This window comes from Heptranchias perlo, chromosome X, assembly GCF_035084215.1.
Source record: "Heptranchias perlo isolate sHepPer1 chromosome X, sHepPer1.hap1, whole genome shotgun sequence".
NCBI lineage: Eukaryota > Metazoa > Chordata > Chondrichthyes > Hexanchiformes > Hexanchidae > Heptranchias > Heptranchias perlo.
In genome coordinates, this window is record NC_090370.1 from 25,239,324 (window position 1) to 25,256,690 (window position 17,367).

Sequence of the window (17,367 nt, forward strand, 5' to 3'; positions counted from 1 at the left end):
AAATACAGTGAATAGTTGAGGCCCTAAGAGAAATCATCATGAGACAACACCAGTCACATCCTGCCAATATGAGTACCTGACCATTATCCCAAAGATACGAAGCAGACAGAAAATCCTGAGATATTTCGGTGAGAAACTGTTGAACAAATTCGAAGGAAAAATCACACGCAGTTTTCAGGTGAAAGAAAGATTTGCATTTTATAGCCACTTTCACGTCCTCACGACGTCCCAAAGCGCTTTATAGCCAATGAACGTAGTTACTGTTGTAATGTAGGAAGCGCGGCAGCCAATTTGCACAGAGCAAGGTCCCACAAACAGCAATGCGAGAATGATCAGATAATCTGTTTTTAGTGATGTTGGTTGAGTGATACATATTGCCCCAGGACACCAGGGAGAACTCTAACTGCTCTTCTTCCAACGGTGCCCGTGCGATCTTTTACTTCGACCTGAAAGGATAAATGGGGCCTCGGTTTCACGTCTCATCCGATAGACGGCACCTCCGACAGTGCGGCACTCCATCGGTACTGGCACCGGGAGTGTCAACCTGGATCATGGGCTTAAGTCTCTGGTGTGTGGAATTAAAAGCTTGGTCAAAGAGGTAGGTTTTAAGGAAAGTCTTAAAGGAGGAGACAGAGGTAGAGAGGCGGAGTGGATTAGGGAAGGAATTCCAGAGCTTGCGGCCTAGGCAGCTGAAGGCGCGGCCGCCAGTAGTGGAGCGATGAAAATCGGGAATATACAAGGGGCAAGAATTGGAAGAGTGCAGAGTTCTGGGGGGGGGGGGCGGGGGGGTTGGTGGTGGTGGGGAGGGGGGGTGGGGCTGGTGATGTAGGGCTGGAGGAGGATGCAGAGATAGGGAGGGGCGAGGCCATGGAAGGATTTTAACACGAGGATGGGAATTTTAAATTCGAGGCGTTGCCGCACCGGTATTCAATGCACCTCATATTTCTCCACATTAAACGGCATCTGCCACCTCTCTGTCCATTCACCAAACCAACAATGTCTTCCTGAACTCATTTATATTTTCGTTACTGGTTGTCAAAACTCCCAATTTTGTGTCATCAGCAAATCTTCCGATTGTGCTCCCGATTCCCAAATCCGAATAGTCCATATATACGGAGCGGCGATGTGGGCCCAGCAATGACCCCTCGGATAATCACTTCCACCCTTCTTCCATTGGAACATAGTTACTTGGGAACAGAGGAACATCGGGACAAGAGTAGACCATTCAACTCCTCGAGCCTGTTTCGTTCAATTGGATCATGGCTGATCTGAATCTGAACTCCATCTACCGCATTAGTTCCATAACTCATAATATCCGTGCCTAACAAAAGTCTATAAATCCCAGTTTTGGAATTTTCAATGAACCCCCAGCCTCAACAGCTTTTGGGGGCGAGAGTTCCACATTTGCACTGCCCTTTATGTGAAGAAGTTCTATCTGCCATCCCTGAACGGCCCGGCTCTAATTTGAAGGTTATTCCCTTTGATCTGCGCTGCACCACCAGAGGAAACAATTCCTCTCTATAATCTTAAACGCTTCAATTAGATCTTCTATTGGAATTAGAATCTACTATTCTCAAGGGAATGACAGCCATTTAAACAAATCCTCGGATCGACCCTTTTTGGTCCAAAACGATGACCTCACACCTAACTGCTTTCAAGTCCATCTGCCACAGTTTTGCCCATTCACTTAATCTACAAATGTCTCTTTTTAATTTTCTGCTCCCGTGTACACGACTTGCTGTGCCATCAATCCTTGTGTCATTTGCAAACTTGGATAAATGGCTCTCTATTGTGTTATCCATGTCAATAATAAATATACTGAATAGTTGATGCCTCAGTGCAGATCCTTGTGGTTTCAGGTGTTGGGTAAGGGGATCAGGGTGTGGGGAACTGCTTCAAGGGAAGGAAGGGGATGATAGGGATTCAGAGGGTTGGAAAGAGGTTTAGGGGTTTGGGAAGGGATCAGGCATTCATGGGCTAGGGAAGGGGTTTATTGGGTGGGAAGGTGTTCAGGGGGAGGGGAAGGGGTCGAGAGGATTGGAAATGGTTCAGGAGGTGGGGCAGTGTTTCAGAGGGAGGGATGGAGTACGGGGAGTGCGAAGCGGTTCAGGGGATCGGAAGGGGTTTAGGGGATGGTAAGGAGATGGGGAAGGTGCTCGGGTGGTTGGAATCATATCAGCGGGTAGAAAGGGTTTCAGGGGATGGGAAGGGGTTTAGGGAAGGAGAAGCGGTTGAGTGCATGGAGAATGGGTTCATGGGGTTGTAAAGATTTTCAGGTGATGGGAAATGGTTCATTGTGAGTGTGAGGAATTCAGAGTGTGGGAAGAGTTCAGGGAATGGGAAGCTGTTCACGGAAGTCATTCAGTGTTTGGGGAACGGCTTGAGGGAGTGGGAAGGGGTTTATGGGGTGGAGAATGTGTTCAGGTGGTTGGAAGGAGCTGACGGGTGATCCTGGTTGCCTCCCGGGGTTTGAATCCCAACTCTACTCCTTTCGGTGCCGGTCCCCGGAGCAGGGCGGCGGTTTCGCCGATTTCAGGAGCTGGTTGGACGGTTACCCCGCCTTCCCACAATCCAGCGCGGCGGAGAAAAGCCCCGATCGAACCACAGTTCTGGCCGCGCTGCACTCTGGGAGATGGCGTCCCCTGACCACGTGACTCCTCAACCGGTCACGCGGGTGAGGGGCAGCTGGCGGAGCCCAGCTGGGCCCGGCGCCGAACACGCTGAGCTTGCATCGACGTGGCGAGGGCACTTCTGGGTAAGGACAACATGTCGGATGCGGAGCGGGCGGGGCAGCAGTGTTGGAGGCGGCCATGTTGGGTCGTCATTGTCTTACGCGGTGAGGTCACTTCCTGTGAGACGCACCGAGGCCAGAGCCCCAGCCCTCTCCCCCTGTCTGCAAACCTCCGTTGTGCTCAATGTCTGGTGGACGCTTTGCTGCTCTCACAGGAGGGGATTAAGAATAATGTTAAATAGCTTAAAAGCGGTTTAAAAGGAGACTAATGTTATAAAGGGGGTTAAAAAGAGGGTTAAAAGGGGTTCAATAAGTTACCGGTTGAAATGGTATTAAAGAGGTTAAAAAGAGTTCTCAACAAGTTAAAGGAATAAAAAGGGGGTTGAAGTCTAAAAAGGGGTTTGGTGGTATAAATTTAAAGTGGATTTAAAAAGGGGGCATAAAATTGGTATAAATTGGAGGTTTAAAAAAAGGGTTCACGGGGACCGATTGAACCGGGGCCTATTTGCAATTCTATGTATTAATTCTGGACCAGTGTGCGATGCTCATTTTCTCTCGTGCTCTGTCTGAGTTTGTGTCACACCTTTTCTCTGTTTCTGTTTAATTCTATCCCCCTCTCTCTCTCCGACTCTCTCCCTTTCATCTGTCCCGCTCTATTTCGCACCACTTCTTTCACTGTGTGTCTCTCTCTCCCTTTGAATTTGCTTCGCTCTTTCCACTGACTTTTTGCCGAGGTGGGACTGTCCCCGCCTCACCACTCCCATCTGTCCAGTCGAGTCAGAGAATCACCCGCGACGGCATCTCTTCCCGCTCCTGAACCTTTACCTCTGGAAACCCCCAATGATCTCTCTTTGGCCCCCTCCTATTTCTCCCCTACATGCTGCACCTCGCCGACATCATCCGAAAACACAACGTCAGGGTCCAGACGGCCTGTGGCGATCCAGCGCTCGTAAGGATCTCGCTTTTTGGTCCTTCGATTTGTGAAGTAGACTTCACCCAGCGCTAGATAGTTCACACACGAATATTGAACGTGAGCTCGGATTAGACCGTTGTGAGACAGGTTAGTTTAACACGACTGATGATGTGTTGTTGCAATAGTAATCCTGCTCAATACGGGAGGAACCAGTTCAGGCTGCTGACGAGACCCAGCTCCACATCCCTACCATCTCTCCCGACTCCTCCACTGCCTCTGATTTGTCACGCTGCTTCTCCGTCATCCAGTATTAGATGAACAGAAATTTCCTCCGAATAAACGTTGGGAATACCGAAGCCATTGTCTTCCGTCCCTGACATTAACTCCATTCCCTCGACACTGACTCCATCCCTCTCCCTGGCCAATGTGTGAGGCTGAAGAACGTTCACAACCTTAGCGCCCTATTTGACTCTGAGATGAACTTCTGACCCCATATCCTCTCCTTCACCAAGTCCGCCTACTTCCGCCTCTGTAACATCGCCCATCGACACCCATTGCCTCAGCTCATCTGCTGCTGAAACCCTCATCCTTACCATTGTTACCTCCAGATTCAACTACTTCAATGCTCTCCCGGCCGGCCTCCAACCTTGTACCCTCTGCAAACTTGAGCTCATCCAAAACACTGCAGCCGGAATTCTCACTCGAATCAAGTCTCGTTCTCCCATCACCCCTCTGTGCTCGCTGACCGATATTGGCTCCCGGTCCAGCAAAGCCTCGAGTTTAAATTTTTCATCCTTATCTTCAAACCCATCTCTCTCCTTGCCCCACCTTATCTCTGTAACCTCCACCAGCCCGACAACCCTTCGAGATCTCTGCGCCTCTCCAATTCTGGCCTCTTGCGTTTCCCCGATTTTTATCGCCCCAATATTGGCGGCCATGCCTTCAGCTGCCTTGGCCCTGACCTCTGAAATGCCCTCGCTAAACCTCTGTGCCTCCCACCCTTCCTTTCCCCCTTTAAGGCGCTCCTTAAAACCTACTTTTTTACCGATGCTTTTGATCACTTGTCCTAATATTTCCTCAGGCGGCTCGGTGTCAAGTTTTGTTTGATAATCGCTCCTGTGAAACGCCCTGGGACGTTTCACTACGTTAAAGGCGCTGTATAAATGTGAGTTATTGTTGTTAATATTCACCTATGTCTCTGTCAGGGTGATAATATTCCTGAGATCAGTGGGAGTGTTTTACAGTTCACAGGGTTTCTCTGGCGGTGGGCTATGAAGTACAGAGTGTCTCAGTGAGAGTGTTAATATTAACCTCTGTAAACTATCGGTGTGTTAATATTCATGATTCATTGGGGGTATGTTATTGTTCACAGGAAGTCTCTGGCAGTGTTGTGGTCTGTTCATCAACGGTAATATTTACAGGATGCTTCTGTCAGTTTGTTATCACATCCTGGGGGTCTCTGGGAGTGATTCATTGCTGACAGGAAGTGCCTGGGAATGTATTCGTATGGAAAGATGTAAGTATTTTAGTGCTTGCTGCGTGTATTTGTGAGACTTGTTAAAGTTTACAGAGTGTTTCCTTGAATCTGTTAATGTTTGCAGTGTTTCTGACAGTGTGTTAATGTTTACAGTGTATTTGTGTGAGTCTGTTAAAGCTTACAGTGTTTCTGTGATTCTATTAATATTTACAGTGTCTTTCTGTGAGTATGTTATTATTTACAATCTGTTTCTGTGAATTTATTAATGTTTGCAGGTTGTTTCTGTGAGACGGTTAATGTTTACAGGAAGTTTCCGAGAGTGTGTAAATGTTTAGAGAGTCTTTCTGTGAGACTGTTAATGTTTAATTTGGTTTCTGTGAGTCTGTTTAATATTTGCAAGGTGTTTCTGTGCGACAATTAATATTTATATGGTGTTTCTGTGAAACTGTTAATTTTTACAGGTGGTTTCTGTGAATGTTAATGTTTACAGGATGTTTCTGTGAGACGGTTATTATTTATAGGGCCGTTCTGTGCGACTGGTAATGTTTACAGCGTGTTTCCTTGAGTCTGTTGATGTTTACCGGATGTTTCTCTGACTCAGTAAATGTTCACTTCTTGTCCATTTAAGTTTGCTAATATTCAAAGGAGGCTTCAGTCATGTTACTGAATATTTAATTGATAACTTCCTTCAATAATATGAAACATCTTCCAACGATTCGCCAGTCCCACAATGTCTCGACAGGAAGCAGTGGTGAAATTCCCGGCCTCATTGAAGAAGCACCGCAGGGACCTCAGAGGTTGTGATCGGACCCAAACCTCCATTCAAATTGGGAACCATTTTGGACTGGTTCAGTGTCATAGCCGATTGACCCCAATATCTCGATATCACAGATCGCGGAAGCGGAGCGGGTCGGACAGAATATGAAAGAGGATTGAATTCTGATGCTGGGAATTCTTCTGTTGTTCTCATCATTTTAGGTTTTAACGAGTAGAGAAAAGGGATATTTCAGCATATTCTTCAACTGCCCTCTGAATTTAGTTTGGGTCACAGCATAAATACAAGTGTTGGTGCAGCAGCTCAGGAGCTGGAGCATGAATCCCAGTTCCATCAGAGCGACAGGCGGAATTACAGACTGATCGGTGAAACCCAACACCCGCATCCATATAGAATACAACATAAACATCACCCATAACAGAATGAAATTCCCCGAGATGACGAACAGTAAAATAATCGACTTCCTTCGACTGGTAATTTCTGGGTCACTGGGTCGCTCTTCGCTGCTGTGGTCCCGGAGTCTCCTGCGGGCTCTGTTGGCCACGACAATGTATCTGACGATTAAAACATTGAGCAGCAGAATCAGAACAAATGGGAGCCCCGGGGTTAGAATATAATGAAGGAGTTCGATTGCTCCCCACACCCGGGAATCTTGAACACTGCCATCGACATTACAAAACCAGGGTAGATTGGCAAGACTATACCCACGCATTAACATAAAGTACCAGGTGATGTCCTTTAAACAGCTCAGTACAGTCACTGTTCCCAGAACCACAGCCGCCGTTTTCTCGGTGCAATATTTAGTTTTCAGTTTCTGGCAACAAATGGCCACAAATCGATCAAAGGTGAAAGTGACGGTGAACCAGACAGAACAGTCTGTGGCTGCATAAAGCAGGACGGCGTGGATATTACATACGGGGATGTGCCACAGGAAAATGAATTGTTCGGAATAAACAATCGGAATCTGCCTCAATATCAGATCGATGATAACGACCAGTAGATCCGCCGCTGCCATGGCCACCAGGTAGCGAGTGACACATTTGGAGAGGCCGCACTTTCCCCGAGACAGGATCACAATCGTCACTAAGTTAACTGTAAGGAATGGAAATAAACAGGAAATTATACATCAGGCTGGGAGCAAAAGCAGCAGTTTGATGGAGTTCGGGGTGAAATTTGCTGCTTTGTTACTGCATCCAGTGATGGATCTGATTATTACACTTGTGATACGGCTTTCTACTGGAGACAGATTTCAAATACAATAATAGTGATTGGACTGGGAAATAGAGAAACAAACAGGGATTTCTGCTGGAATCAGGAGTGGATTGAGAAATAAATAAAAGAAATGGATTGTATTACACATGTAAGATAATGGGTTTCCAATGAATCAGATCCCCCTGTAAATATTGGTAGATCCTTTGATCCACCTGTAAATATTAATACAATCTGTGGTTCCGAAGTAAATGTCGTCATAACCTGTGGACCCACTTGTTAACATCGTACCGTCCCTTGAACTTGAAGATATGGCCACAGATTCGAGGCGCCCCTATAAATGTTCGGGAAGTCCATAGATCCAATTTTAAATATTCGTCCAATCTCCGGATCCCGTGTTAATGTGGTATCGTCCCTGAAAACCTCTGAAAGTTTGGTACAGTCACTAAATCCCCCATTAACGATGGTCGTTTCAGTCAGTCTCCAGACCGTCTCAGTGTATACAAGGGTCGGTGGACAGTGTCAATATTTCATTCAGTAAAAGAATCATAGAGCACACAAGGAGGAAACTCGGCCCACCGTGCCCGTGTCGGCTCTTTGAAAGAGTTATCCAGTTGGTCCCACTCTCATGCCATTTCCCAAAAGCCCTGAAACTGTTTCCTTTTCAAGTATATATCCAATTACCTTTGGAAAGCTACTGTTGAATTTTCTTCAAACATCTTTCAGACAATGCATTCCAGATCATAACAACTCGCCGCATAAAAAAAAAATTATCCTCATCTCCCCCTGCTTTATTTGCCAATTATCATAAATCCGTTCCTTTGGTTACCGACCCTCCTGCCAGTGGAAACAGTTTCTGCTTGTTTACTCTCTCAAAACCCCTCATTATTTTAAACACCTTTATTTTATCTCCGCATGGATTTTTCTGCTCGAAATGAACAATCCCAGCTTCTCTGGTCTCTCCACAGAATGAAATCCTTTATCCCTGCTACCATTTTAGCAAATGGCCTCTGCACTCGTTCTTTGACGAACTTTCTAAAGAATGGTTACCAGAATTAGGCACAATACTCCTGCTGAGGCCTAACGAAGCAGTACCAGAACGTGTACAAATTCAGGCAGACGCCAGAATGCGTCAGTGTTTACATGGGTGGGTGAGTCAATATTTACAGGGTTACCAGGGAGCGTGCCCATTCAGGGCAATCCCCAAGTGCGTTGGTATGTACAGATTCTGCAACAATAAGTCAATGCGAACCAAGGACACAGGGCCAGGAGAAGGCCATTCAGCCGCTCGAGTCTGTTCACCCTTCAATTAAATCATGGCTGATCCACATCTCAACTCCTTTTACCCCCCTTTTGATCCATATAATATGTTAACAAACAAAAAGCTATCGATTTCAGTCTCGAAAATGTGAATTGACCCAATACACACAGCCATTTGGGGGAAGAGTGTTCAACGTTTCCACTCCCCGTTGTGTGCAAATGTGCCTCCTGATTTTTCTCCTAAATGGAATATTTTGCCCTCTTCTTTTGGATTCCACCAGAATAGAAAATATTTTGTCAGTATCTAGCCTATTCAAAGCATTTATGACTTTAAACACGTCGATTAGAAAACCTCTCAGATTTTAAACTAAAGGGAATACAAAAAGTTTATGCATCCCACAAGTACTGACACGCACAAAGGAACATCCAGTAAATAGTGAGAGTCACTTAGGAAAATCCTGTAATTACTGACACACACATAGAAAGATCCAGCAAATAAGGACACCCATTCAGGAACGCCCTATAATGATGACGCTCAAAAAGGAACATTCTTTAAATACTGACACTAACCCAGGAACATCCTCTAAATACTGACACTCATTCAGGAACATTCGGTAAATACTGACACTCAACCATGAGCATCCTGTTAATACTGACACTCACCTAGGAACATCCGGTAAATACTGACAGTCAACCATGAACATCCTGTAAATACTGACACTCAACCATGAACATCCTGTAAATACTGCCACTCGCTCAGGAACATCCTGTAAATATTGACACTCACCAAGGAACAACCAGTAAATACTGCCACTCGCTCAGGAACATCCTGTAAATATTGACACTCACCAAGGAACAACCAGTAAATACTGACACTCGCTCAGGAACATCCTGTAAGTACTGACACTCACCCAGGAACATCCGGTAAATACTGATCGTCAACCATGAACATCCTGTAAATACTGACACTCGCTCGGGAACATCCTGTAAATATTGACACTCACCAAGGAACAATCAGTAAATACTGACACTCATCCAGGAACATTCTGTAATTACCCACAATCAGCCAGGAACATCCTGTAAAATACTGAGAGTCACTCTGGAACATCCTGTAAATAGGGAAACTCTCTCGGGAACATCCTTTAAATACGCACACCCTGCCAGCTACATCCTGTGAATAGCGACACTCAATACGGTACTCCCTGTAATTACTGACACTCACGCAGGTATATCCTGTCAATAATATCACTCGCCCAGGGACATGCTTTAAATACTGGCACTCATGGAGGAACATTCTGTAAATACTGACCTTAACGAAGGAACATCCTGTAAATATTGATACTCACTGGGAAACATCCTGTAAATCCTGGCACTCGCCCAGGAACATCCTCGGAACTCTGTAACACAACTCGCAACATGCTGTATTTTCTGACATACTCCCAGACCCTGTCTATATAATGACATACTTCCTGTGCTATTTATTAACAATGACATTCTCCGAGGATTCTATGACATCTCTGAGACACTCCAAGTTTCAGGGCTTGATTGTCAACAATCCCGGGGACTCCCTGAGAATCCTGTCTCACTGTCCGAACCTCTGTAAACGTACATCCACTCCCAAAACATGATGTAAATACTGACAACTTCAATTACACTACCTGGAAATATTGACACAATCCTAGGGATTATATATCAATTTTGACACTCTGTCCGGGACACACTGTAAATACTGACATACCCCAAGGACACATTTAAAACAACCTCACACTCAGGCTCCCGACCAGACAGCTTCACTCCCAGGGACACATGTCGCATTAAACCTCACACCCAGAAGACCTGTGTAAATACATCTCCCATCCTCGAAACCCCATATATTGATAGAGGCTCAGCAGGAGACCTCGCAATTATATCTTCCATTCCAGAAAGCCCTATATAGATACAAAGGCTTACGAAGAGACACCGCAATTACATCTTCTATCCCGGAAAAACCCATATCGATATCGAGACTTAACAGGCGACGCTGTAATTACAACTTCCATCCCGGAAAACCCCATATCGATATAGAGACTTACCAGGAGAACTCATCATTATATCTTCTATCCAGGAAAAACTCATATCGATATGGAGATTTACCTAGAGACGCTGGAATTACAACTTCCATCCCGGAAAACGCCATATTGGTACAGAGATTTACCAGGAGACCCGATAATTATATCTCCCGCCCCGGAAAACCCTCACAGATATTGGGACATACCAAGAATTCCTGTAATTTTAACTCCCATCCCTGATACCCCATATAGATTTGGAGACTTCCAAGGAGACCAAGTTTCTATCGTGGAAACCAAAAACAGATATAGACTTACCAAGGGATCCCTTAATTGCATTTCCAATCCTGGAAACCGCATATAAATCTAAATTTCCAGGAGAAGACCTCCGTAATCACATCTCCCATCGCAGAAACCCCATGTAGATAACGAGACTGAAGAGGAGAGCCCAGAATTTCATCCCCCATCCCGGATATATCATGTAGCTATAGAGAATTAGAAGGAGAACCCGCAATTACCTCGCATCCTGGAAACCGATAGAGGTATAAAGGTTCACGAGGAGACCCCGTAATTACATCTCCGATCCTGACAACCACATATGGATAGAGAGACTTACCAGGAGACACCCTAATGACATTTCGCATCCTGAAAACACATGTAGATATGGAGACTTACCAGGAGACACCCTAATGACATCTCGCATCCTGAAAACACATGTAGATATGGAGACTTGCCAGGAGACCCCGTAATTACATCTCGCATCCTGGAAACACATGGAGATATAGAGACTTACCAGGAGACCCCGTAATGACATCTCGCATCCTGGAAACACATGTAGATTTTGAGATTTACCAGGAGACCCCGTAATTACATCTCCTTCCCAGAGATCCCATATCGATATCGAGACTTACCAGCACCATCGTAGTTACATCTTGCGTCCCGAATACCCCATATACATACGCATGCTTAGAGGGAGCTAAAGGAGAAGGGAAGATGGGGCAGTAAATTACGAGAACAGAAATACAGTGAAAGGTAGTTGACTAAACTAATAGCTGGATAGAGAGGCTTATCAACAATAGCATCATCAGCGAGGAGCAGACAGTAAACGGGAAGAACAATATTACAGTGAAACACGTGTTACAGAATTAATAGCTGATATAGAAATTACCAGGGACACCAATAGAAGCGAGGAGGGGATGGTAATTTACAAGAACAGTAATACAGTGAAACATGGCTTAGAAAATTAATAGCTGCATGTAGGATATAGAGAATTACCAGGGACACCAAAAGAAGCGAAGAGGGAATTGTAAATGACAATAACAATAAAACAGCGAAACATGTTTTATCGAATTAATAGCTGAATACAGAGACTAACCAGGAACACTAACAGCAGAAAGGAGGGGATGGTAAATTAGATGAAATGTAAACATGGTGTTTGGAATTATAGCTCGATTTGGAACTCACCAGGAACATCAAAATCAGCGAACGGGGGGAAATAAATGAGAGGAGCAGAAGTACAGTTAATCATGGATTACAGAACCAATAGGTGGATATAGATACTTACCAGGCGCAGCAACAGCAGCAAGGAAGGGGAAATAAATGGGAAGAACAGTAATAGAGTTAAACATGGTTTAGGGAAATAATAATATAGAATATTACCAGGGACACCTGCAACAGCGAGGATGGGATAGTAAATCTTTTGAATAACCACAAGTGCCAAATATATCCGAATAGCTAATTTTAGTCTATTATAATTTGCAGAAAGATAATCAAACTCCCAGGAGAAACTCCTGCCCATTGTTGTAACATTCCAATCTATTGTAATCATATTCGGTTCCATTGTTGTAACATTCCAATCTATTGTCCTCAGATTATGGCCCATTATTTTAACATTCCAATTTATTGTTCTCAGATTCAGACGCTTTCTCCCACTCTCTGAAGAGCCGCTGATCCCTGTTCATGCCGGAGGTGAGACTTCCACTGGCACTATGGGATAACACATCGCAAGGAGCTCCTTATTTATAGCAGAGGGAAACTCTCCAGTGAAACAATTAGGGCCCGTGGAGGCTGACTTGAAGTACAGTCACTGAATAAACAGGTTCAACCCAATACATTTTATGTCACAACATATAATTATCCAAATATTACACCGTTGTAAACCTAAAATCCCAGTACATTATTTCAATAAATATTTGGAAGAACAGAAACTGTTCGACCCGCAATCTGACAGCATCGATGTGAAGCGAGAGCAACTTCAATTACAGATTGCAGATTATTTCTGAGCGTAATTTTTAAATTAATTTCGTTCAGTTTCTACCCATTTCTAAAGGGTTGTGTTTAAACTCAGAGATTGAAACTGAATCATTTACCAGTCAGTTTGAAGGCCACCCTGCCAATATTGGTGTAATCTCTGGATACCCGTGAATATTGGGAATTCAATGGATTATCTTGGAAATATTGGTACAGTCTCTGGGTCTACCTTTAAATAACGGTACAATTTTTGGATTGTACTGTATATATTCGCACAGTCTATGGGTTTCCCTGCAATAATTCCTACAAACACCGATAAAGGCTCTGGATAAATCTAAAATTATTGGGCCATCTCAAGATTTCCCATTATTATTGAAACATCTCTGGATACCCCCAATAAATATTGGCACCATCTCTGCAATCCTCTCGAAATGCTAACAAAATGTCTGTATCCCATGTAAATATTAGTCCAGTCTCTCCACTTCCAGTGAAGTTTAGTACATTCTATGGATCGACTTGTAATTATTGGTATATTGTCTGGATCGCTTTGCCACCGTTGTAGACTGTGTGTATCTCCTGAAAAAAAAGAGTTATAGCCTTACCCTCACATAAATGAACATCAAGAACTCTGTCGCCTTTGCAAATATTGGTCGAGTCTTTTAGTTTTCTGCTTATATATTTCAACACTAATTCCATCCGTTCTAAATATTGGTGCATTCTCTGAGACTGAGTGACACATTATAGGGACTGACCGAAAGTGTGCTCTCCACGGTACACCTACATATAAGAGCATAAGAAATAGGAACAGCATTAGGCAATATGGCCCCTCGAGACTGCTCCACCATTCAACCAGATCATGGCTGAACTTCAACCTCAACTCCACTTTCCCGACCGATCCCCATATCCCTTGATTCCCTTAGTGTCCAAAAATCTATCGACCTCAGTTTTGAATGTAATCAGCGACTGAGCTTCCACCGCCCTCTGGGGTGGAGAATTCCGAAGATTCACAACCCTGTGAGTGAAGAATTGTTTTCTCATCTCAATCCTAAATGGCCGAACCCGTATTCTGAGACCATGATCCCTTGTTCTAGACTCTCCAGCCAGGGGAAACCACCCCTCAGCATCTACCCTGTCAAGCCCTCTAAGAATTTTGTTTGCGTTTCAATGAGATCACCTGTCATTCGTCTAAACTCCAGAGAAAAATGGCCCAATCAACACAATTTCTCCTCATCGGACAACCCTCTCATCCCAGGAATCAATCGAGTGAACATTTGTTGCACCGCCTCCAAGGCAAGTGCATCCTTCCTTAGGTAAAGAGGCCCAAACTGTCCACAGTAAGCCAGGCGTGGTCGCACAAAAGACCTATGCAGCAAAATGTCCTTATTCTTATACTCCAACCCCATGCCATAAAGTCTAACATTTCATTTGTTTTCCTTCTTGCTTGCTCTCCCAGCATTTTAACTTTCTGTGACTTGTGAAAAAGGACACCCATATCCCTCTGAATATCAATATTTACCAGTCTCTCACATTTTAATGAATATTCTGCTTTTCTATTCTTCCTACAAAGTGGATGATTTCTCAATTCCCCACATTATACTTCATCTGCTACTGATTTGCCCAATCACTTAAACTGTCTTCAACCCTTTGCATCCTCTATGTGTCAATTTCACAACTTACTTTCCCACCTCGCTTTGTACCGTCAGCAAACTTGGATACATTACACTCGCTCGCCTCATCTAAGTCATTAATATAGATTGCAAATAGATGAGGGCCATGGACTGATCCTTGCGACACCCCACTAGTTAAAACCTGCCATCCCGAAAATGAACCGTTTATCCTTACTCTGTGTTTTATGTCTGTCAACCGATCCTCAAAACACGCTGACATATTACCCCAAACCATACGAGTCCTTATCTTGTCTGACAACCCCTTGTGATGCAACTTATCAAACTCCTTTATAAAATCCAAACATGCTACATCCACTTGTTCCCCTTATCTGCCCTGCTGGTTAGACCCTCAAGAAACTTTAATAGATTTGTCAAACACGATTTCCCTTTTATAAAACCGTGTTGACTCTGGCCAATCATTATGATTTACTATGTGTCCTTTTACGACAGCCCAATAATAGATTCTATCATTTTCCCTCCCACTGATGTCAGGCTCACTGGCCGATAGTTCCAAGTTTACTCTCGCCTTCCTATCTTGAATAGCGGGGTTACATTTGCAACCTTAGAATCCACGGGGATCGCAGTACAATCTAGGGAATTCTGGAAGATGAAAACAAATGCATTCACTTTCTCTGTAGCCATCTCTTTGAAAACCCTAGGATGTAAGCCATCAGGTCCAAGCAATTTGTCGGCTTTTAGTCCAATTAATTTCTCAAGTACCTTTTCTTTACTAATCTTAATTACTTTAAGTTCCTCACTCTCATTAGACCCTTGGTTCAAAACTATTTCCGGTACGTTTTTTGTGAAGACAGATACAACACATTTGTTTAACTTCTCTGCCATTTCCTTAATCCCCATTTTAATTTTTCTTGTCTCTGCCTCCCCTAAAGCCCTTCTTTTCTGAGCAGTATTGTGTGCGGCATTGCTGTGGTCGGGGCAAGACTACCGTAAATGATGTATGGTGCAGTGATCGTACAGTGGTTACACACGTGTTAAAAAGAGTGTAAGGATAAACTCAACAACTACAGGCCAGTCAGGTTAACCTCGGGAGTGGGAAAACTTTTACAAACGACAACCCGGGACAAAATGAATAGTCATTTGGACAAGTGCCGATTAATTAAAGAAAGCCAGCGCGGATTTGTTGAAGGCAAATCATGTTTCACTTACTTGATTGAGTTTTTTGATGGAGTAACAGAGAGGGTCGATGAGGGCAATGTGGTTGATGAGATGTAAATGGAGTTCCAAAAGGCGTTAGAACAATTGCCGCATAATAGGCTTGACATCAAAATTCAAGCCCATGGAATAAAGGGGACAGTGGCAGCATGGATACGAAATTAGCTCAGTAACAGGAAACAGAGCGTAATGGTGAACGGTTGTTTTTCCGGCTGTATGGAGGTGTACAACGATGCTCCCCGGGGGTCGGTACGAAGACCACTGCTGATTTTAATATTTATTAATGACTTGGATTTGGGTGCACAGGGCACAATTTCAAAATTTGCAGATGACACAAAACTTGGAAGGGTAGTGAACAGTGAGGAGGACAGTGATAGAGTTCAAGAGGACATAGACATGTTGGTGGAATGGGCGGACACGTGGCAGATGGAGTTCAACGCAGAGAAGTGTGAAATAATATATTTCGGTAGGAAGAATGAGGAGAGGCAATATAAACTAAAGGGTACCATTGTAAAAGGGGTGCAGGAACAGAGAGATCTGGGAGTATGTGTGCACAAACCGTTGAAGTTAGCAGGGCCGGTTGAGAAAGCGGTTCATAAAGCATATAGGATCCTAGGCTTTATAAATAGATGCACAGAGTACAAAAGCAAGGATGTTATGATGAACCTTTGTAAAACACTGGTTCGGCCACAACTGGAGTATTGTGTCCAGTTCTGGGCACCGCACTTTAGGAAGGATGTGAAGGCCTTAGAGAGGGTGCAGGAGAGATTTACTGGGATGATGCTAGGCATGAGAGACATCAGAGACGTGCATAGACCGGAGAAGCTGGGGTTGTTCTCCTTACAGGAGAGAAGGTTGAGAGGACATTTGATAGAGATATTCAAAATCAAAAATGGTCTGGACAGAGTAGATAGAGAGAAACTGTTCTCATTGGCGGAGGGGTCAAGAACCAGAGGACATAGATTTAAGGTGACTGGCAAAATAACCAAAGGCGACATGAGGAAAAACTTTTTTACACAGCGAGGCTTCACATCCTTCCTAAAGTGCGGTGCTCAGAACTGGGCACAGTACTCCTGTTGTGGCCGAACCAGTGTTTTATAAAAGTTCATCATAACTTATTTGCTTTATTACTCTATGCCTCTATTTATAAAGCCCAGTATTCCGTATGCTTTCCTTAAACTTTTTGACACAGCGAATGGTTGTGACCTGGACTGCACTGCCTGAGGGGCTGGTGGAGGCAGATTCAATCGCGGTTTTCAAAAGGTTATTGGATAAGTACTGGAAGGAAAAAAATGCAAACCTACGGGGATAGGGACTAGCTGGATTGCTCTTGCTGAGAGCTGGCACGGACTCGATGGGCCGAAAGGCCTCCTTCCGTGCTATAACTATTCTATTATTTTAAGCGGAAGTACTGAACATCACGACCAGAATACGAACCCACGCAATCTGAACAAATGTCCTTAGACCATGCGGCCATCCTCGGTCCCGGGTGCATCATTCATATCCATTAATCAACCGGTAATGGTCTGTTCCAGAATGCCGGAAATCCTAACATGGTTAGTGAGTCGCCGTCAAAAATGTTTTTGTGTTTTGCCCATGTTGATTGTCATCCATTCGCATTATACAGACGGTATTTTGGGACTTGGCTAAACATGTTCCATGCTTAAGTCACCAGGAATCAAATACGAATTTAAATTCTCCACCTCACTAAAACACAACGCGAACTATTGCCCCCATTCTACCTTGCAACCACACCAAGTGCCGCCTCAATTAAAAAGCCTTAACTAATACGAACCCCCCACCCGCCACTATTGTACTTCCTCAAGTGTGTATATGCAAAGTGTGAATGTGTTTATTTGACTGTGAG

At 44.2% G+C, this 17,367-nt stretch overlaps 1 protein-coding gene across 1 annotated transcript; it reads right to left on the minus strand.

The window, feature by feature from the left end:
* Nucleotides 1-6,095: 6,095 nt before the first annotated feature.
* On the minus strand, nt 6,096-12,250 carry LOC137307000 (probable G-protein coupled receptor 139). The gene is made up of 2 exons (XM_067976355.1): nt 12,070-12,250; nt 6,096-6,988 (listed from the first exon to the last, which is right to left on the minus strand). Exons 1-2 carry the CDS (start codon nt 12,248-12,250, stop codon nt 6,096-6,098), a joined length of 1,074 nt encoding a protein of 357 aa, XP_067832456.1.
* Between the last annotated feature and the right edge of the window lie 5,117 nt (nt 12,251-17,367).